The 22,308-nt window shown below is 43.5% G+C and overlaps 1 protein-coding gene across 1 annotated transcript in view; it reads left to right on the forward strand.

Moving 5' to 3' along the window:
* Positions 1-3,897: 3,897 nt before the first annotated feature.
* The window catches only part of AVL9 (AVL9 cell migration associated), a 933,501-nt gene continuing 915,090 nt past the window's right edge, over positions 3,898-22,308 (forward strand). Inside the window, exon 1 of the mRNA XM_069613227.1 lies at positions 3,898-4,229. Coding sequence (XP_069469328.1) covers positions 4,119-4,229 — 111 coding nt within the window. The 5' untranslated portion in view covers positions 3,898-4,118. The remainder of the gene's footprint in view (positions 4,230-22,308) is intronic.

The following is a 22,308-nucleotide window of genomic DNA, read 5'->3' on the forward strand; positions in this document are numbered from 1 at the left end:
GGGAAAAAGAACTGGTGGGGTTGGGAATGCCTGGGTGAATGATGACCTGGAACTCTCTGCTGGGTACAGAAATCGGTCCCCGTAGTAGTCAGGTGGCAGAGTTGATGGCAGTTCATCAGGCCATCCTCACTGCCGTCCAACACCAACTCCACAAACTGGTCATAATAACCAACTCATATTATGTCCGGAACGGGTTTGTGGAGCACCTGGTTAATTGGAAAACCAGAGGCATGATATGTGCTCATAACAAACAGCTGAAACATGGCAGGCTAATACAAAATATTGATGATCTGGTCACCTCTAGTGGGATGACCATCTATTGGAAAAAGATTAAGGGTCATTCCAGAATAGAGGGGCCAGACAAAACTTGCAACGACCTAGCTGATCAGCTGGCCAAAACCAGAGCCATCCTTGGGGATCTCCTTGAGATCGAGTCCCTGTTGGGAAAAATCCAGGTCACTGCTATCACTAGGTCCTAGACAAATGCTCACATGAACTCTGAACTGCCCAGTGGAGTAAGGAGACCCCAGATGCTGATTTAATCACGGCAGAAAAAGGGCTTTCAATCATTGGGAAATGTTATCAACACATTGAGGACCCTGAGAACTTTCCTCTGACAGATACTGATTACATTGGGAAAGAGGACCCCAGGGTGTTGATGAAGTGTCCCAAAATGTTATGAATCCAATCCGGTTTGTTGGTAAGGAGATCCATATCTGGTGGTGACTATTGGTTGGTCACTATATCATTCCGAAGCCTGATGCTAGGTCACGCCCATGACGCGGCCACACCCGGTCATCAGGGGTTATACACTACTGTAGAAATCTTGCAGGAGGTTGCATACTGGCCACACATGGGGCAGGACCTCGACCAATATTTGAACAGGTGTCTTGCGTGTGCACAATGTCAGCCAACTTCACTCACACACCAAGCTCCCCTCCAGAAGAGGGGAAGACACTGTCTTGTCAGAATTGATATATGATGGGTTATTTATAACACGCTTAAAACCCAGTGGTTTCTAAGCGCGGACCCAGGGATCGAACCTGTGGTGCTCTGTGTCGTCTTGCTTCCAAGGCGAGCGCGTGGCCCTTGAGCTATCCTCCTGAGACTTACAAGTAGATTTCATCGGGCCCATGATTCTCTCCTCTAGGGGGAACAAGTACATGTTAACAGTAACATGCTTGTTTACCAAGTGGGTGGAATGTCTCCCGGCCCCAAATTGCAAGGCAGAAACAGCAGCTGCCCTGATGATCAACCACATCTTCTCGCGTTTTGGCCTACCCCAAAGGATTGAGTCAGACCGAGGTAGTAACTTCACCAGCGAAGTGATGACAAAGATGTGGGAGATATTTGCGGTAAAAAGGAAACTTCGCATTGCATACCACCTGTCCTAGTGGGGAGTTGAGAGGTTCAACAAAACAATTGTGAGCATTCTAAAAAAGTTTGTGGCAGATTCTGAGCCAAGTTGGGACATCTGATTACCACTTGTCCTGATGGCCATCAGATCGACACATTCTTCTGCGACCAAGATATCTCCATTTGAGCTAATGACTGGACGAAGGATGGTGCTACCTCAGCATCTGCTCTATAGAACACAAGAGCAGACACTGATAAACGCCTCCACAACACATGAGGATGTTGAGAATCTAAGAAAACACCATCAACATGCTTTTGCATACGCTCAGTGGAATCTGGAAAAATCTGCAGAGGGGATGAAGACTCAATATGACTTAAAAACAACCAAAAAGGAATACCATGTAGGAGACAGGGTCTACTTGTACAATTTCCAAAGGAACCAGACCAAGGAGCAGAAATGTTTACTGAGCTGCCGTGGTCCTTTTGAAATTGTAGATATAATTTCACGTGCCGCCTACAGAATCCACATCCCCAAAGGAGAGCTAACAGAAGAGAAATGGGTCCATATTAATCCGTTAAAAAAGTTGTTACCCTTGCTCCCAGCACAGGGCACAGTGAAGGGGAACCTTCCTTTGTTAAATATTGAGCTCTGCTCATAGAGCACATATAAATCTCTTACTGTCTTTATTTATCCTCATCAGCTCCGGAGCGTGTTGTCTTCACCCTTTTTTTTTAAACAGCTCTGATCTCGAAGCATACACCTATCACCACCCTCTTAGCCCGGGGTCGCTCGGAGAGGCTTTTCTTTTACTCCAAACATGGGGCGTGGCAAATGCTGTCTTTTTACAAGCTCTGCTCCCAGAGTACATCCAGCTCACTGCCTTCCCGGCCCGAGCTACTCCTTCCTTATCCTTTTCTTTTTTTGTCTGAACTTTTTATTATTCACTGCCTGCTCGGCCCAGGACTCTCCAGGGAGAGAGTCGGCACGACAGAGTGCAGGCAGCAGTGCTGCCAGTTTTTCCCTTTTTTGTTTTTGACAGCTCCTGTCTTGAGCACACATCACGGCCACCTTGTCAACTTCTATTCCTTTCCTATTTTTTTTTTAAAACTCTGATGACAGAGAGAACTCCATCATTCATTGTTTCCCCCCAGGCTCTATTCACAGAGCACACTTTCACCTGAAGCAGCAGGCACTGTTTGATGCTTCGTTCAGGGAGCAAAACCAAAACTTTTGAAAGCTCCGTACATGGAGCGCTTCAGCTACACCACACTTCACTGCTCGCGGCCCAGGCACACATTCAAGGAAGCACTAACCGTAGTGGGCCGGAGCCCCTGCCTGTCAGCAGGGGGCCCCCCACAGCCAGATGAGTGCCTGATAAGCGCCGATCTGCGCCACCCTGAGAAGCGCTTCAGGCACAGGACTTCCATGCAGCAGCGCCAAAGAAACCCTTGACGCCATTGTTGTGAGCCCCCAGCAGCTTCTTCAGTTGCTGTGGTCACATGGCGGACACCAGTTGCAGGGGGGTCCCGGGCTTGCAACTGAGCTGTGATCGCACAGCTGGACAGTGGCCTGGGAGAGATACGGCGACAGAAGTGCCATTGCCAGCTGAGGCTCCTTTTATTGGGAGTGACACACATCCTTAAAGGGGACGACACCACAGGCATGTTGTGCAAATATAGTGTTTCCAATAGTCACAATAAAGTTCAAGCAAAATTAAACGAACAAAACGTAAGCAGTAACTTAATGTGCAGCCTGGACCTCCCCACTCCAACAATGGCACTGACACCACACTTGGGGGCATTTCACGTGCGGCGTAGCGGTTTATGAGTGCGACCAGGGAGAGTAGGAGAATTAAAGGGTTTGAGTCCTTTTAGACATAAAAAAGCACACCTTTGCTGGGATGATAGATAAGCACCCTCTCTAGACCGTCCAAGCAAATAGCTAGATTAAGTTGAAAGAAGGTGCCTCTGGCCAACACTGCGACTTGGACAATATTGTGTATCCTAAAGGCATCGCGTTATTTTTCGCTTCCCTTGTGTCGTTTCTTCAGAAGAAAACACTAGCCAGATTTCTTAATTAGTAATTGACACGCAAGAAAGTAGTTTAACTGATTTTCTGAGTAAAAAAAATAGAAAACCAATGAAAATGAAGCAGAGTTAAGAGGACGTCAATGTTCTATTTTGTAGTTAAACACGGCCCACGTCAATTTTCTGATCTTGTGTTGTTGCGAATAATAACTGTAAGCATTAAAAGCGCATGTATTTTTGACAGTTCGCCATTAGAGGATGCAAGAGCCGCGAGACAGGCAGGCAACGAGCAACTCTCTCAAGGGTTCAGGTAAGCAGGAGATTTCCTGTAATTGACAAACCCCAGAGGCACCACCTACGGGAGGACAAAGATGGTAGCCACCTTTAGTAAAGGGTGGCCCATGTAGATCTGGGCGGCCGCTCTGACGCAAAATGACGCAGAATACGTCAGATGGTCCTGAATGGAGAGCAATGGGGGCGTGGCTCGAGCTTCAATTCGTTGTGTGTCACCACTTGTGAGCGCGGAAGTGCGCTTGCGCAACCAGCGCTACTCAGTGTCGCTCTTTTTGCTGGTCTGGATTTGACAGCTCTCTGAACACTGAGATATCCTGTTCATCCTCCCGCTTCATCGGTATCCTTAGTCACCCGCCACAGGGTACAAGAGACCGTAGAGGAAGATATTGCAGAGGAACCCAGGGAAAGGGGGATCCTCGGCAGCTCCAGCATCACCTGCCATGGAGAGCCGGGGAGACAGCAGCCGAGTGGAGCAGCTCTCCACGGTAAAGGGCGGACCTGCCGTGTTACATATCGTGGTAGTGGGATTCCATCACAAGAAAGGCTGCCAGGTGAGAACCATACGCGCATTTTCACACAAGAGTTAGAGCGGTCCGAGACCATCTTCCCCGAGAATTAGTTTTGTGGGATTATGGACCCGATATCATATTTCAACACACAAAACGAGTATGATCGTTTGTGAGTTTACTTTAAAGGCAATGAGGATGTACTTTAGCGGAAATGCATTCCAAAGAACTCGCTTCCAGTGAGTGAGATGTAGGGGGCAAGTACATCCTTACCCTGCCTCTGCCCCAGGCCCAAACTTTGATACTGACCAAACCCAGACACCCACCTTTGCTAAATACGAACTCATGCGCTGGTACTTGGTCACAGACCAACCAATGTAGAGAATATCCCACACTTGCTGCTAACGGCCAACTCACAGACCTGGGTATATGACCTGCTGCCCCCCACCTGCCTATATGGCAGACCCAGACTTCGACCCTGACTCGGACGCTGCCGAGCTGTGACCACCTGCAGTCCCTCCTACATGGCCTGGCACCCCAGCGGTGGCCCTCTCAATCTAAAGTTGGACACATGCTCGTCTCCGATTTTTGTTTTGTGTTTTTTTTAAATTATTTTTTATCGCCCCTTTTCAACATTCTTTTAAAATACTCCTTATTCCCGAAATCAACAAGTCCGTAAACCAATTGCAACACCCCGATGCTTGACATTTTCTAACCTGCGTAGGACAACCAGACATCTATGTGTATTGCCCTACTTGTCTTCACTCACAGAATTGTTTGACACAAGCATCTTTTGAATAATATGTGCAAGTGTTTATGCATTATTACCTCACTGTTTTCATATGAACTTGGGGACATCGCAGACAAGGTAGAAAAAAAAATCAGGCTTATGTTGTGCAGGCATTTTCTGTGGAGTATACACAGAATTGGGGCCTTGGAATGCTAATGGCCCCTTCCCAGTTAGCTGTGACATGTCATGAAAAGGGTCCATTCGCATTCTCCATTTCACACTTGTGTCTGCCCCAGCCCAGTAATAAAGATAAGACGTCAAAGAAATAGCAAAAAAAAAACAAGAGCCCCTTATCAGGATTTCACGGGGACCAACCCTTCGTGTTTTGCACTTCAAAAAGCACCCCTTTTATCGTTTTTAGGAACGAGGATGCGTACCACACAGAACTTTTAAGTGCCACCACCGGGCCTGGCACATACCGAACCACATGTCCTGCCTTTGACACTTGAGCCTCCTACATACTATGACATCTATGAACCTATCCTGTTTACTATTGTACTAGAAAATGATATTCCTAGAGAAGCAGGACATGATCTGTGCACATTTAATTGTGAATTTACTATGACAGGGTAGGCACAGAAATGTGGCCCACGTGCCTATTTTACCAAAGGGTTAGCGAGCGAAGACACTAACTCCTTCTGTCGCCACAGTTTTGAATTCCAAGCTTTTAAAACCAGGAAACGCCTGTGTATAGGTGCCATACAAATGTCCAATAAATAATTTCTAATTACACGCCCTAAATGTATCCCAGCTTCTAAAGACTACTCTTTATGCTCTCCTAGTTGTCGCCTTTTGTCTATCTCACCGCCCCTCCCCCATTACCCTTGTATGAGTCTGTTTACTGGGTAGGATTTAGCCCATAGATTAGAAACTTTTTGACCACTTTAAATGGGTAATACAAGAAAAAGTCCCATTCTAATAATAGGGACTTTAATGAAATTAGAGTTTCCAGGGGGTGGTCGAAGGGGTGGGGGGGTTGTTGGCACCCCTGGCAGCGTTGGTGTTTTGAATTTAGTGGGATACGTTTTAAACATAAAAGTGAGTTTTCAGTCGTCACTAAGGATGCTTTAATTTATGTCTTCATGGTGGAGCTGTGTAATTGTACAAAGCAATATGCCAGCTGCGGATTTCTGGGCTTGATATATTAACATCTGAGATAAACGTGTTGATGCAACGGGCCCAAGACTCTAGAAGTTATCTACATGCTGCTTGTAAACTGGGGCATTGCCCACATTTATTCATATGCCCTAGTTATCATGGCCATCCTTGAATCACTACAAACTGAATGTTGTCACCCATATCACGATGGATACTTAACTCTTAGGAAAGATTAATTGGATTTGCTACTAGAAATAAAACGTATAGATGGCAAATGTTTTGTGAGATTTCGTTAAGTCTGTTTTAGAGGAAAAATAAAGAGCTTTTCCTGTAACTGTGTACACTTCATTTATTGATTTCTGTGTGGCACTGGGGGGCAACCACTATTGAAATGTTGGCGGGACGTAATGAGATGCACGTATGGGTTTTGACTCCATGGGTAAGGGGCTTATTGGTGACAGAGTTGTGCATTTGAACCACCTTAAAGTGTGTTTCTTGCAACATGCTCCTTGCAGAAAAAATATAGCGTTATACTCTCCTTGGGAACCAAATGGAGTATATATGAAAACTAATGACGATTCCCAAAGTGTCAGTGAATTTGGAATGACATACTGGAACATACATGTTAAAAGTAAGACTGTTTGTATCTTCAGTATTTAAATCTTTCCTCTATTAATTGAACACAATTAATGTAACAGTGCAATCTTCCATAAGAGTGAATGGTAAAAATAAGGCTCTAGTTATACATTGAGTGCCTGGGGACTGCCCCTGGGTGGCAGCGGTGTGCGGTATAAATCAACATAACATAATAGCAATGTTTCAGTGCCACTACATACAATCATACTCCTCTCCTAAACTAGTCCCGGAACCTCCCAAACATAGGGCTGAAGAATCATAGTTGAGCAGAAACGATGCTGCTATTTGAGGATTACGAAATCGACTCATTATTACTTGATAAATCTGAACCTATATAAAAAAATAACCATCATTTCAATGCACGAAGAGGAAAAGCCTAGCAAGACCGGGGTTAATAGAATTTGGTAGCAGATATGGAAGGCCATGGGGAATTATTTAGTGAGACCGGTCAATAAGAGAGAAGGACTGCAATGACCAAAAAAGCTAATCTGCCTTACATGGATTCTATTGGCCTCTAATGAAATGCTTAAAGTTACAGTCGGGCCCTAATTGACAATGATTTCGAAATATTAGAATCAATGTGTAAAACGTGTCACTTGTGTGTGGCACTCGTGAAACGGGAGATGTGCAGACCTGTGTAATACATTCACATGTTCTGACCAGTGAGGCTCCGGCAGAGATTACAACTTCAGTGAAGGTTTCCTAATGTTAACGTACAGGACAGCTATAAGAAGGAGTGAAAAACAATTGGCGATTTTTGCATGTGATTTAGAAGTGTAACTCTACAGGGGCCTGGATGTATTACATTATTGTTACTGCAATAAAATGATTGTTTAGGGAGTAAAACAAAGTAAATCCCATTCCCAATGGGAGCATTTAATACATGAGTGAAATTTGTTTTGTCTGTATAAAACAATGTTTTGTAGTACTTAGTTATGCATGCATCTTAAAAGATAAACTTTGATTAATAATGGTTTATTCCTGTAATGGCACTACCTGTATTACTGGGCTAAACATATTCATGGAGCTGTGTGGATGAAAATAGGGCGATGGACTCCCCCATACGTCTGTTTCCTACTTTTGCTGAGAGTCTTTCTCCCTCTTTTTATCTATTGTGAGTATTTGCCTATTTTTACAAAAGTACAAGTGGTTGATGCACTCTTATCTGTAGGGCTGTGGATAGGTGTGGGTAGGTTCTAAGGCTGCAGCTGTCCAGAAAAGTGTATATTATAGAACTGCTTCATGCATGTGTTGTTTGGTCCAACTACAAAGAGCCTGAATATTTGATAGGAGTTTATCTGTACAGCTCTTTTACCTCGTATGGATGTTACTGCACAGTTTTGTGTGTTTATTTTATGAGGCCTTTTGCCATGTGATTTTAAGCAGAAAATGTAGCATTCAACAGTCACCCCTTTTCTATGGTGAGGGTTGTTTTGCCATGGCCTGTTGTCTTTAAAGAAGATTTCCCCTTAAGGGGAGCAGCTGTGGCATGTCCCTGACACCCTAGTTTTAATTATGATATAAGTAAGTCTTTAGGCCAGGGGTGCAATTCACATGAAGGCAAATTGTCTTGTTAGAGAAACCAAGACAATGTACAAATAGCAAAGGAAGTCCCTATGTCCTGTTGTTTGGCATTTGTATAGTGCCTACTGCTATTTTTATGGCCTCGAAGTGCTCTGCGGATGAATGCCCTTGGAAGGCCGTAGTCTGAGTTCAGAGGTTGTGAGAGAAGTGGTAAAATGCGCTTGTGCGTTCATAGCCTGATCGAAGGTAGGGAATGGCTAGGTTCCTAACAGCAGCCCATATTATTAATTGTGGTGCGGGTGCTGCGTCAAATTGTCAAGAAGAGAGTACAGGTATGTGAACAGCTGGACCAAATTTTGTGTGGGGCTCAGCTCCAATCTATGGGTAGTGGTGCTCGGGCCGAGGGTGATGTAGGTTACATTCAAATAGTGTGCATGTGAAATGTGTGCGGCTATCTGAACAGTTGGAACGACCCACTCTGTGGGCCTTAACTGCATTCCGTGGGATGCAGCGCACAAGAGTCAGCAAGATACAGTCATAATGCCTACTTGTGGACACACACCAAGAGAATGAGATACCGGCACATCGCTGTTTGGCAGTGAAAGGTTTATTCATTCAGAATGTGTTGAAACAGAGAGTCAAATGACAGCAGGGCTTAGTCTGTAACTCTGAGGTTATTCTGGAAACAAACTTGATACATTTGATGTTACATTTTCTTCATGAACGGTCGTTAAATCACAAGCTAAATATGAACATAGAGTCAGGGTCTCAGGCTACTATTAGTGCAGTTGCTACCTGGGTTATTTCCACTCGGGGCCTGTTCCAAGAATATATATATATATATATGTGTGAGAGAGAGAAGCAAGGGGTGTTTTTACTGCAAGGCAAGCATACTATGGCAGTGTGCACAGAATTACATGATTGTAGAACTAATGTTCACTCAATTTGCAGAGTGCCTACAGTTATTTTGCTCACAATTTTTCACAATTGACCTTTTGAGCTTAAGTTCTATTATCCTGATGTAATATTAATATAGGTTGGTTTGTTACATCCATGGCCATAATGTCCTTAATGGCATTTTCCTGCATCATGAAAGCATTTGTGATTGCGACAGAAGTGTCTCACGGTTTGAGGCACACAGTTATTGTCTGACACATTGCAGGAAGGCAGTTGATACATAAACATCTAAGAAATACTATTGCTAATACTACCATGAGAATGGATAGCAACTTCCAACCAAAAGAAGTGAACATAGACCACAGGGAACCACCTATATCCAATGTGCCAGTAGGGACATGTGCTTAGTCCGCAATACTCTGGAGGTTTTTAATAGCATGCCACACTAAAGGTGAGATGTTGGGTATAACTGAACAACATAATGTATAAATGGTTATGATTATGACTGTATATCTAGGTTGACAGTGTACATACAGGAGCAAAGCAACATTGTTAAGACTTGTGTTGGGTAGTGATAATGATGACTGCTAAGAATACTGGCTGGACAAAGCACTTATGGGTGAAACATTAGCACATGCTCGCTAATTAGTCAATGTTTTTTGTAGATTTTTGTTGAGATAACCATATAAAACGTTTTGACCCACAGAGCATGTAATTGTCTGGATTATAGCTATAGAACTGTTCTTTATATGGAGAGTTGGTGCATGGGAATGTAGTTTAGGGGCTTGATTTCTGTATAATGACACGTTCATAAAGAAGGACCATTCCTGCCACTCTCTAGGGAACAGGTCCATTAGCAGCAAGATTCCATTAGGCATAGTGACGCCCTTACAACCCTCCTTTTTTTTTAAAAAAAAATTATTTATTTATTTTTTTAAACAAAATTTCCATAAAAATACTGATACGTGATCCCTGGCGAGTTGCGCTTGGTGCCACCTATTTTAGCATATATGCTAAAGAAAGGAGGGGTTCCTCCCCTAGCCACTGCTATATGTAGCACATAAGATCAGGTGGAGTATGGTGAAGGGAGCTGCTGCAACTGGAGACCTTCACCAACATAGGCTGAGTAAAACGGATAAAACCGTTGCTTCGATTGATGATTTCATGTCTGTTATGTAACAATGAAACAAAGGTATTCTTCTCTATAATCCTTTTCCGTTGAATACTGATGTATCGGAGATAAGGTGTCATTGAAATGCTGATTACTGTACGAAACAAGGATGGCGCTGCATAATATTCCCGTAATAACCACCCACTTAACACACAATCAATCCTAACAGTACTGCATATACGAACCCCTTGGAACAATACCTTTTCCTGTTTTATTTTCTCTGACCGGACCATAGAGATGCATGGACCCTCTCTGTGGTGAAATATGATATGATATATGGCATTTATAACGCACCTGTACACAAGTGTGTCTAGGTGCGACAAGACAAGGAGGGGAAACCAGGGAGGACAAAATAACGATCTTACTAGGCCATGTGTCATTCAGATTGCCCAAATGTGGGGAAGAGGGAAGGGAAGAAGTGCCAGGGGGCAGGGGATGGGGTAAGTGCAGGGACGGGGTAAGTGCAGCTAACTCACAGTACAGCGAGCGGGTGGCTCATAAGTGCAGGGAGAAGGGACTTTATGGTTGCAGATACAGACCCTTAAGTGTTGGGGAGCCCGGAGGCAGTGCAAAGGCATCTGGACATGCAGGAGCCTGGGTCCGAGTTCAGAGGGTGACCAGGTGATCAGTGCGCAAAGCAGTAGAGTGCCTCAGCAGGGGAGAGGAAGAGAGGAGGAGGAAGCAAGACGGAAGGCCTTGAGTTGGTTCCGGAACCGGAGGTGGTTCTGCTCAAGTTTGAGAGAGGCAGGGAAGCTGTTCCAGAGGGAGGCCCCAGCTGAGGAGATAGATCTGCCCCAACCCTCTGCTCGGAGAAGCATCTGACCATCAGAGAGTTGGAAGTGGATGAGCCAATGAAGAGATTTCAGAGCTGGAGAGATACGATCCCTGGGTTTGAGGCCAAGGACAATTCTTGCAGTCCTGTTCTGGATAAGGTGTTAAGGTCAAAGAGTAGAGTCGGGAAGAATTAGAAACAGGCTGTTGCAATAGTCCAGCCTAGAGTAGACCAGAGCTCTGGAGACAGTGAGCTTCTGGGGGAAAGTGAGAAAAGGAAGAGTGAGTGAGTGAGTGAGAGAGAGTGAGAAAATAAATAAGAATATATAAATAAGAATATATAAATTGGCGGCATACCATTCCCGAATTGTGGCCAGACAGTCTGGTAGGAGTAGGTTGAGTGTCATCCGAATAACATTGAAAATTGGAGCAGAAAGTAGCGATGCAGTGGGCAAGAGGTGCCAGGTAGTGGTTGAAGAACCCGGGAGAGAGGTTAGACCCCCCCGGGGAACACCACAAGTAGAGAGATGGAAGAGAGCAAAGTCCCCAGTTGGACCTGAGGGGGTCGGTCCTGAGAAAGGAAGTTACCCAGGTTGTCCCAGAGACGATTGAGCAGGATGGCATGGTTGACTGTGTCAAAAGCAGATGATCGATCAAGGAGAATGAGGACAGAAGGGAGATTCGAGTCAAGATTGGAGAGCAAGTCTTCACAGGTGTTCAGGAGAGCAGTTTCCCTGCTTCTGGCAGCTCTGAGGCCAGATTGGTGGTCATGGAGGCAACACACAGATTCAGTATGTAGATGAAGCTGGGCGATGGCCAGCTTTTCCAAGAGTTTGCCCAGGAAAGGAGTGATGGAGATCGGGAGATAGTTAGCAGGAGAGGAAGGATCGGCCGAAGGCTTCTTTAGAAGGGGGTGCACAACAGAGTGCTTAAGAGGGAGGGGAAAGTTCCAATGGCAAAGGCGTGATTGCAGAAATCGGCCAAGGGTGTCGATGTGGTCCTTGAAGAGCAGGGGAGAACCTGTTTTGATGAGACTTTCATAGATCAGACTTGTCTAAAAACATTGTCAGGGGTGAACAGGAGAAAGAAGGAGGAGAGACATCCTCAGACGAGCCAGGAGTGGTAGAGGAAGATGGGGTGGACAGGATGTCCTGAGTTTTAGTAGTGAAATGAGAGGCCAAGGCCGTGCAGATGGCCTTGGAGGTAACAGGAGAGGTAGAAACTGCAGCAGGATTGGCGAGCTCCTTGCAGATTTTGAAAAGTTTGTCCGACTTGTTAGATGCCGCAGAGATGCCATACACTAATGGTTTGGCACTGCTTGTATATGGAGCAAAACAAAACAGCAAAAAGAAATTCCATCAGAACAGGTTTCACAGAACTTAATTGCTCCTTGGAGTGTCTCTTTCTGCTACTGCATCCATAAGTAGTCCATTAAAGTCTGCAGTCTTGACCACCTGCAGTTGTCCCTCGCGAAAAGGGATTCCATATAAGTTTCCTTGGTCGCAGATTGTCCCTTGGCCCCTCTACTGTTCCAGCAATGTCTTTGGGGCTAGCAGTAACAATGCATGTTTCAAATGTCTCCACAGAAGGGGTTCTTTCAGCACCAGACACAGAAGGCAATGGTGCGGAACGGAGAAGATGGTGCTGGCTTTATATGTGAAGCGTGGACTCAATGTTTGCGGCCATGACATTTTACAGCCGTCTGAGTGGCGAGCAATGCCTGCACCGGCCCTTTCCACCTGGGCTATAGTCCTGATGCTTGCTTGAAGTTCTTTGTAATGACCCAGTCACCTGCCTGGCCCCTCAGCAACCTGTTTGTAGAGAATAGACCGGTTTTTAGTTAACTCTTCACAGTAGTCGATTAACAGTGGATATGGCACATTTTTACACATCTTTGGATCTGGCACGCCCCCTACATTGGCTGGGTGGCCCATGACTACTACTTAAGGAGACAATCCAACACCTGAGTGCATAACGGTCCTTATAGAAAATACTTCTAGTGGGAGTGCATGCAACCAACCCAGAGAACTGCCACCACATATTTTGGATAATTTATTTTTTAATGTAGAGTTAGTCCTCTCCACCAATCCTACTGCTTGAGGATGATAAATTGTATGGAATTTGTGCCATGTTCCTAATGCTTTACAGACAAATTCCATTGTGGTATTAACAAAATGGACTTGATTGTCGCTGCAGGCAGTATGAGGCTGTCCAAATCGGGGTAAATACTCCTTTACAAGTATTTTAGCAGTACTTGATACAGTATTGTTTTTTAAGGGGAATGCTTCTACCCATTTGCTAGACATGCATACTATCGCTATAAAATGTTTTCTCTCAACAGGGAAGCAATTCAATGAAATCTATTTGTAACGCTTCAAAGGGAAAGTCAGGTGGGCGAAAATGTCCTTTTGGAGCTCTGTCACTCCTCCCAATATTATAGGGTGCATATACGGAACGCTTTTTACAAAAAGCAACCGTGGCTGGTCTTAGCTTGATGTTACTCTACACTGTAGTGAGCAACCTGTACATTCCAACTGCACCTACATGAGACTGGCCATGAGCATAGGACAACATTAAAGGTATTTGGTAATTATCCCTCATATTGCATGTATAGTCAACAACCATCTACATATTTCCCAGTCTGTTTCCATTCTTCTAATTCGTAGGCAGTTTTACTGTATCTATAGTGTTGTCAATTGTCAGTGTCTTCTTTCCATGCGTGGCAGTCGTACATAAGCGATGCAGAAGACTGAGCAATTGGTTTGGCAGTCTGATCAGCAAAAGCATTGCCTTTTCCTGTATCATCTACAATTGTTTTGAGTGCACTACATTTAATGATGGCCAATATCTTTGGTAGTGTCCTATTTTTGTGCCCTGTGAAGTTGGGAACCCTCTTTCGGCCCATAGGCGACCAAATTGATGTGCTACACCAAAAGCATACTGGTTGTCTGTGTAAATGTTTACCATAATTTCTGCACTGAGTTCACATGCTCTGGTAAGGGCAATCGTGAGGTAAATTCTAGCAATGGTTTAGCCAGGAGGGAAAAATTGGAGATCCACTGCCTACAGAATGATGTTACCCCTCTGACTTCTTCTTGCTGCATGGTTGGGACAGCTATTTTCATAATAGTTTCTAAGCGCTGTGGATGCAAGCCTCTCTGCCTCTTTGACAATAGATGTCTGAAATAAGTGAACTGTGTCTTACAAAACTTCAGCTTATTGGGAGATACTTTATGCCCAAGGGGTCCTAGCAACTGCAATAGTTGCACTGTGCAATCTGCATATTGCTCTTGTGTGACAGCTGCTATTTAAAGATTGTCAACATATTGCAAAAGCACCGTATGAGTGGTTGGAGTGAGCATATCCAATTGTGGCTTTAAAGCTTGGCTATATATGCTCAGACTTCAGTGTTTCGTTGTGGTGCTCTACAGAAAGTATACAATCGCCCTTCAACATTAAAAGCAAAAAGGTACAGACTGTTTTAGTGAATTGGAATGCTTAAAAGGCATTTTAAGATCAATGACAGTAAAGTATTCTGCCGTGGGCGGATCATAGTAAAAAGGGAGATCATGTTGGCGACCACAGGGAACTGAGTAACTATGATCTTCTTAATGGCGCGGAGATCAATTATGATCTGGTTTTCCTTCACTTCGCTTCTGTATGGTAATATAGGACTGTTGGAGTGACTCTCTGTGAGAGAATACTCTAGTATTCTCGTCTGTGCTCAGAAAATAACTTTGAGGCAGAATGAAACGCCAGAACAGAATGTTGGTTTACAACTCAGAGAGACACGTTTATTCTCCTGCAGCGTGCCCAGCGTGGTTTACAAACGACCATCCGAGTCTTTCTTTCTCTCCCCAATTGACAAGAGGCACATCTTTTTACATCTACAACTCGTATAGTATTACAACAGGCCATTGACTCAAAATTAAAATTGAACCCCTGCCATGGTGTTACCTTACTTCATGCAGCTACTCCTAGGCTAATCTAACACACTGTGTCTGCTTTGAGAGCAGTTGTCAACAGCTGAATCCTAAAAAGGACAATCTGTTTTTGCAGGCTAAGGGCATCTTAAAAAGAACATGTTTGGATCTGTTAAGGGAACCTATGTTAAAAAGCCTACAATTTTAATACATATTGCTGACAATCAGTCCTTTTACTTTTGTTCTCTTAATTGTTCCCATTTCAGTAAGTGAATTAATCTGCTACATTTCCATCAGGACATGTTCATGGAGCCCATTTGCCCCTTGGAGTTTCTTTTATTACCTCACCCATTTAGGTAATTCATTGGAGATAGTGGGCTTGCCCACCTAGTAGCTGTTCCTTACGGAAAGGGATTATTTTTGCAGTTTGCAGTCCAGTTGCTTTTGAGTCGCAGTTTCTTGCATTTCAAATTATATTGACCACTCTGTTGCTCCAGGAATGTCTTTGCGGATGCAAATGTCCAATGTCTCAGCAGAAAGGGTGCTTTTAGTGCCAAAACCCGTCAGACAATGGTGTGGGTAATCAAATCAGGATGATGCTCGCTTTTATGCGTAAAGCGTGGACCCAAAACTAGCAGCCACAATATCTTTGCTGCCGTCTGAGTGGTGACCAATGCCTGCGATGCCCTTTTTCACCTGGGGGGGCAGTCCTAATGCTCAACAAATACCCAGTCATCCACCTGGAAGCCGTGTCCTGGCCTCCCCAATGGAGTTTAGACAAATATTCCAATCAACAACCTGTTTGCAGAGATAGACTGGTGTCTAGCTAACTCTTACAGTAGTTGATATTTTGAAATTTGGCACACCCCATTCATTTGCTAGACGGCCCATAACTACTTTGTAAGGAGGCAATCGAACACCTGAATGCACAAAATCTCTTGCAGCATTAACAAAGGATACATTACTGTTGCTCCAAACAGTATAAGGCGGTCCACATCAGGGTAAATCTTGATGCAGTACTGTCTTCCCAGGGGAAATACTTCTACCCATTTTCTAAACGGTCATTCTTATCACGAACACATCATTTTTCTTGACGGGGAGGCAACTTTAATAAACTCTAGCTGTAATGCCTCAAAAGAAACATAGCTGGCCGGAAAATGTCTTTTTTTGGGGCTACCTGACTCTTCCAAATGTTATAGGACACACACACACTAACCAGTTTATGAAAGACAATCGTGGCTGGTCTTTAGTTTAGTGTTGCCCCACACTGTAGTGAGCATTTTACACATTCTTTCTGCAACTATATGAGACGGGCCATAAACGTAGGACAACTTTAAAGGTAAATAAATGTGTAATTTCCATTTTCCCTCGGTCTGTTTCCATTACCGAAACTCTTGCTCAGTGACCTTAACCTTAATAGTTTGCTCTGTTTCAAGGGTATTGTTAAATATGATAATCTGACTGCATCATCTGCACAATATACTTGTGCTAAATGATAACCTACAAGCCTCAACAATGGTTTTCAACATTGTATAACAATATTTGAAGCCAATAATGTCGGCTCATATCTAGTCAACCTGGCATTTGTCAGATGCTGCGTTTTAGTTTTATCCAATAAAATCCCCACTGAGTCCAATGTGGAAGAAAAATATGCAGACCGTTTTGTTTTCTTTGTTATTGAGTTAGTACAGATAATGTACAGCCTTGCTTTTCATGCACAAACATATTAGGCCGGCCTAAAAGCGGGTGAATTACATAAAGCACATTTTTAAAACATCAAATCTCTTTTGCAGAGCAGCATTCCATGGCAAGGGATCTGAGGTGAGTTGCATGCAAATGTTTCAGAAAACCCATTCCCAACAGATTTTAAAGCACATTTATCAGTGACACCAAGCTGAGCCATGCACGATATAGGACCTATACTGAACTGTACAGAATAAGATATTGGGCATTGGCGGCCCTATGCTGTGCAGACTTTTGTGCTATAGTTATCTTCATAATGATTCCTAGCTGAATATTGCTGGCATTGCCTCTGGTGAAAATACTTATGCTGTTCCATTAAGTGCTCTGGTTTTTAATTCCTTCATTTTCTTTTCCTTCTCCCCTTTATCTTTGTCATGGGAATTGGCATAATACCTAGCCGTAGTCCCAATCTGGGCAGCAGCTTGCGTCGGCCATGTAGACTCATAAGTTTGGATATCATTCTTTAGGGGAGTCAACAATCCCTCTACAAAATGTGAACAAAAAGCCTTCTGTCCCTCTGGCATAGCCATGTCCATTTTACTAAACGAGGTAAAAGCTGCCCCTTTTTGTGCAAAATATTTTTCAACTGACTCCCCTTCTTTCTTTCTGCAAGCAGTCGATTTATCCCATTAATTTGCTTGCGGGTAACCACTTGCTGGATACGTGTTATTAGCAGTGCTGGAAGGGTATTATTTCTTTGGACAATTCCCCAGTCTTACCCCTTTTTGCTTGCTGCCAAGGTCAGCTCATCCCACTTTGACAGGATTTAAACTGTCTTGCATTCTGCATTGGCGCCATATGTCTGCTGGCAGTATACATGAGAAAAGTTCTTCTATATCACCAAGCATTAGTGGACCTGTCTTTTAGACACGGTCAGCCTGGGTATATCACTGCTCAGGATTTTGCCTGGTATCTGGGTAATCTTTAGTAAATGACAGTAACTCCATTCTGTTCCAGACTACGTGGACCTGGTGTGTGGGGTTATGAGTATCAAACCCAGGTACTTCTCTCATAGGAAACTCTTGAGTTACTATAGACTTTGTTGGGGCATTTATGATCCAAAATAGGAATTTAGACACAACTTTATGACAGGAGTCTCAATCAAGCTTACACTCCTGGATTGCTCACTCTGTCCTTATAATCACTCGGGAGGGGGTACACTTCATCCTCCTCATTCACCTTTTTTATGTAACAGCCACATTCCCCTAGTTAGTTTAAGTACTAATGCTAATATAAGCGTATCTCGTTGCTGGGGCACGTATACTTTGGATTGTTCTATTCTACCCTGTTTTTGATCCATGCTAACACTACCCTTTCTGCGGTTTCCATGTTGTGGGTTGTAACCCTGTGGGCATGAGGTGGCAAGGAGAGCGCCTTATCACCAGGTACCCGATTGGGGGAGCGGGGGGGGAGGCCTTCTAACCATTAGACATTCTTACAGCAGGTCAGTCACATCCTCTAAGGTCACTCTTGATTCAGGTGTTGGGGCTGAGGGGCAAGCCTTGGGTACAAACACACCCTTATTTGTCATTATATCTTCAGTCTCCTCTTCTCAATCCTTTTTCATCTCTTCATGATCATATGCGTGTGCTTTTCTTTTTTTCGGATTTCGGTTTGTTTTTTAATCTCTGCTTCTCATAGATTTTTGTCTAGTATAATCTTCCCATTGTCTATAGGTTTCCTATAGAAAGGGTCTAATTGCCTGATCGCCTTTAGCAGCTAATGCTTCTCTTAGGCAACGTATTTTCTCCAAGTCAAAGGATCCATGCACAGGAAACTGTAACTCAGAGTTGGTGGCAATGTATTTATGCCATTCTCGCAAGAACACCACCCGAGCCCTTTCATCAATACCCACGCTGGCGTACCTTCTGGGGGAGTCGGAACATGCAGCTTCAGAGCACTGGAACGAGCTTTGCAGCATTTCAGCCCACAACACATAATTTTATTGCATGAACTACCCATGGTTTCAATTTGCGTACACCAGGTGTATTTCTCTATGGCTCATTTAACACAATGCTCCCTTAGAAAATACAACATTACACGCTAATTTCATGATTCAGCCATAATGCATCATAGCATGCTCATCACATCATACACATACTGCACCCAGGACGGTCTTGCCCAATTCCGTTGTCTGTGCCGGCTTCCATCTGTCCAACAAGCGGGGACCTAGGTCAAGGAGAATCAGTGTGTCGAGGAAATCGACTGGCGGGTGAAATCTGTGGCTGCAGGAAACCTCTGTCCACCTCTTGCAGGGTAACCCATGTCCTTTCGCCATTCACTGCTTGTTCTCTGACCGTGGCACACTGTCCAACTGGATCCTATCTGAGACGAGGCCCCATCTAGGGGTACCATTTTGTGGGAAATAATCCAGTCATAATCCCCGCTTGTGGACACGCACACCAAGAGAATGAGATACCAGCACAGCGCTGTTTGGCAGTAAGAGGTTTATTCATTCAGAATGCGGTTAAACAGAGAGCAGTCTGTAACTCTGAGGTTATTCTGGAAACAAACAACCTTTATACATTTGGTGTTACATTTCTTCATGACAGGTCGTTAAATCACGCGCTAAATGCGAACACGAGTCAGGGTGTCAGGCAACTATTAGTGCAGCTGCTACCTGGGGTCATTTCCACTCATGGCCTGTTCCAAGAATACAAGTGTATGTGCGAAGCAAGGGGTGTCTTTACTGCAAGTCAAGCATACTAAGGTTGTGTGCACAGAATGACATGATTGTAGAGCTAATGTTCACTCAATTTGCAGTGCCTACAGTTACTTTGCTCAGTTTTTCGCATACAGCAGTGGGGAGATTGAAAGTGGCAAACCTACCTTGGCAAATTGTGAATGTGGCAAAATGTAAACAGTGGAGTACGACATCTTGGAAACTCACAAAGTTCAATAACAAATGATTTTAAATAAATCCTCATGAAAGGATAAACAACCAGTAAACGCATTCAGGGACAACTGCTGCCTGGTACATACCAAAAGGAAACCAAACACACGTAAATACATTGATACATAAATATATCACAATATTTCATATACACATCAGAATGATCTGCTATTAGGTGATTATTTCCTATTACAGGCCGGCTCAAATAGCCATACATGATGGAGCACTTTTTCAATTCAGAGGCATTCAGACTGCTGCAATTTTAGTGAGGGTACAAGGCATTGAAATCTTCAAATGAAATCACAGCCACAATTAGACACTTCCTTTGCTATATTTGCTTAGTAGTGGTCGGGCATTGAAGCCTTTCATGATGCCTGGGCATCAGTATGGGTCACTGTATTTTTGCACCGAAAACGTGGACAAGAGAGTGTATTCCCTTATATTCGCTCCCAGGTCTCCAAAATGCCATGTTCTGTATGAAGGAAAGCTGTATATATAGAAAAACTGCCACAGAAACAGCTACCCGCCTACACACGTACTAGGTGTGTTTAGTTGCAGAGAGTGCTACCTATCATGTCAATTAATTAATAGCGACAGAACCAATAGAGATATACATCTTTTAATTTATGAATACAAAACACTCAATAAGAGTAATGTTAAAAGGAGAAGACAAAAATGCATTTTGTTTGTGCAGAACATTACATAAAAAACATATAGTGAAAGTCAATGTTTTCAACCAAAAACAATTTCTTTGAACTTAACACAATCATCATGTAATGGTAGTTTTGTGGGGTTAGTAAGGATGTGAGGCAAACATCTTGTTGTTTCATGAAACCTCAAGTTACAATAAACTTGTCCTTGACTGTGTCGACACCAAGAAGTGTGTTTCTGGGTCTTAGCAATGTTTGTTGAACAGAAAAAACATCTCTGTAGCCAGTTTGAAATTGCTATAAGATGTGTGCTAGACCCGTCTTCAGGACTTTGTATGGAAATGCCCGAGATTAGATGTCAAAGGTAGTTCAATGGTTGACGCCCTTCACATATGGCGATCTAAAAACCAAAAACGAGAAAGCCGTATTGGTAACATAGTAAAAGAATAGAGTGAGGTGTCTCTATTGGTGTGCACATGCAACAATTTACACTAACCTTTCAGTTACTTGGTTGACGTGTGTGGCCTCAGATGAGGTATAAATGTGCCCGAAATTCAATTATCCAGGCTGCCGATCTTCACAATTATTGAAACTAGAACAAAAGTTTTAAATAAACTTTAAAGGTTTGTATTTTCAATTCCTTTTAGCTTAATGCATTGTAACAGAGGAAAATCTCTGTTTGTTCATTATGTATAATGTTGTAATCATTGGTCTGTTACATCTTGGCAGGGAAAATCTCTGTTTGTCCTACGGAGACTATCAAAACATGTATTTCTATCTGCTTTCTTTGTTAAAAAGCCCAAACAATTGAGGAAAACATCTTGGTTTCTGGCCAAGATGTATGTTACATAAATGAACACATCTTCTATTTTGGACTTGATGTAACAATTGTTTAAAAGAGCTAGTGCATGTTGTTTTTAAATCAATGGGTACCTTTGAGGGAAAGCAGAATGTGCTTTCATTAGTTTCAGCAAGCCGCCGGTATATTGACACGTGCCTTGTCCGATGGATGCTGCTTGCTGCTCGCCCAATCTATCAATGTAAATATTGAGATTTAGCAATCTGTAATTTTTAGATAAGCCTGTCTCTAAATGTATTACGAGCGCAGTATTTCATGTGATTACCTTTGTGAAATGTTGATAACTTCCAAACTCCGACGCTCGTGGGGATTTTGTCCTGTGGCTGTCGGGTGTAATCACACTTGCGTGTGGGGAAAACTAGATCCACGCTGTACACCGGGTATGTTTAAATGCGTCAGCCATCTTGGAATCAAAAATGGCGGGCGCGACCAGAGAAAGTGAACGGACATTGTTGCAGTGTCAATTTAGGTAAGTGTGTCTGCCATATTGAAGTGAACAGACGCATCCAATATGGATAGCTCATTCAAAACACGTGAAAAAGGAACCTGATTACCCTCTGTGATTTATTAGCAAGTGCATTAGCATGGATGGCTACAAGGATGGTTAGGCCTAGATGGCTAAAAAATGCTGGTGCAAATCAAATGCATGTTTACTCGAATAAAAGAGTTGGATCACCTGTTAGCAATGATATAACTCAAGTATAACAGGGAAAATCATTGTGGAATTGAGAACCTACACACCAGTATCGAGTGTGCATATTTTAAAGGCTAGGCATGTCATGGCCAGATTTGTATCTATGATGTGTGACCGGAGGCTGGATTATAATGGCATGCCAAATCGTTGATAGTTTACTTAGGCAAAAACAGACTCCATTTGATTCCAATGTTGAGGCCAGCCTGTACAGTATTTATCTTATAAATCCATTTTTGTTCAAGCTGCCTCAACTTGCGATCTCGGTCTCCTCCTCGAGGATGAGCTGTCACTGTTTGAATAATAAACCATTCAATGTCTTCGGCAGTGTGTTTTGCTTTGGCAAAATGGGCTACTAGTGGTTTATCGGGCACTAGGTTCTCTGCTTAATGGGTCTCTTAGTATTGCCAACTTTAAATTAGCCCACACGGACAAATGATGGCATAAATTGCCCATGGTGTGTTACAATTGGTAAACT

This window comes from Ambystoma mexicanum, chromosome 5p (assembly GCF_040938575.1).
Source record: "Ambystoma mexicanum isolate Mex_15411 chromosome 5p, UKY_AmexF1_1, whole genome shotgun sequence".
Lineage (NCBI taxonomy): Eukaryota > Metazoa > Chordata > Amphibia > Caudata > Ambystomatidae > Ambystoma > Ambystoma mexicanum.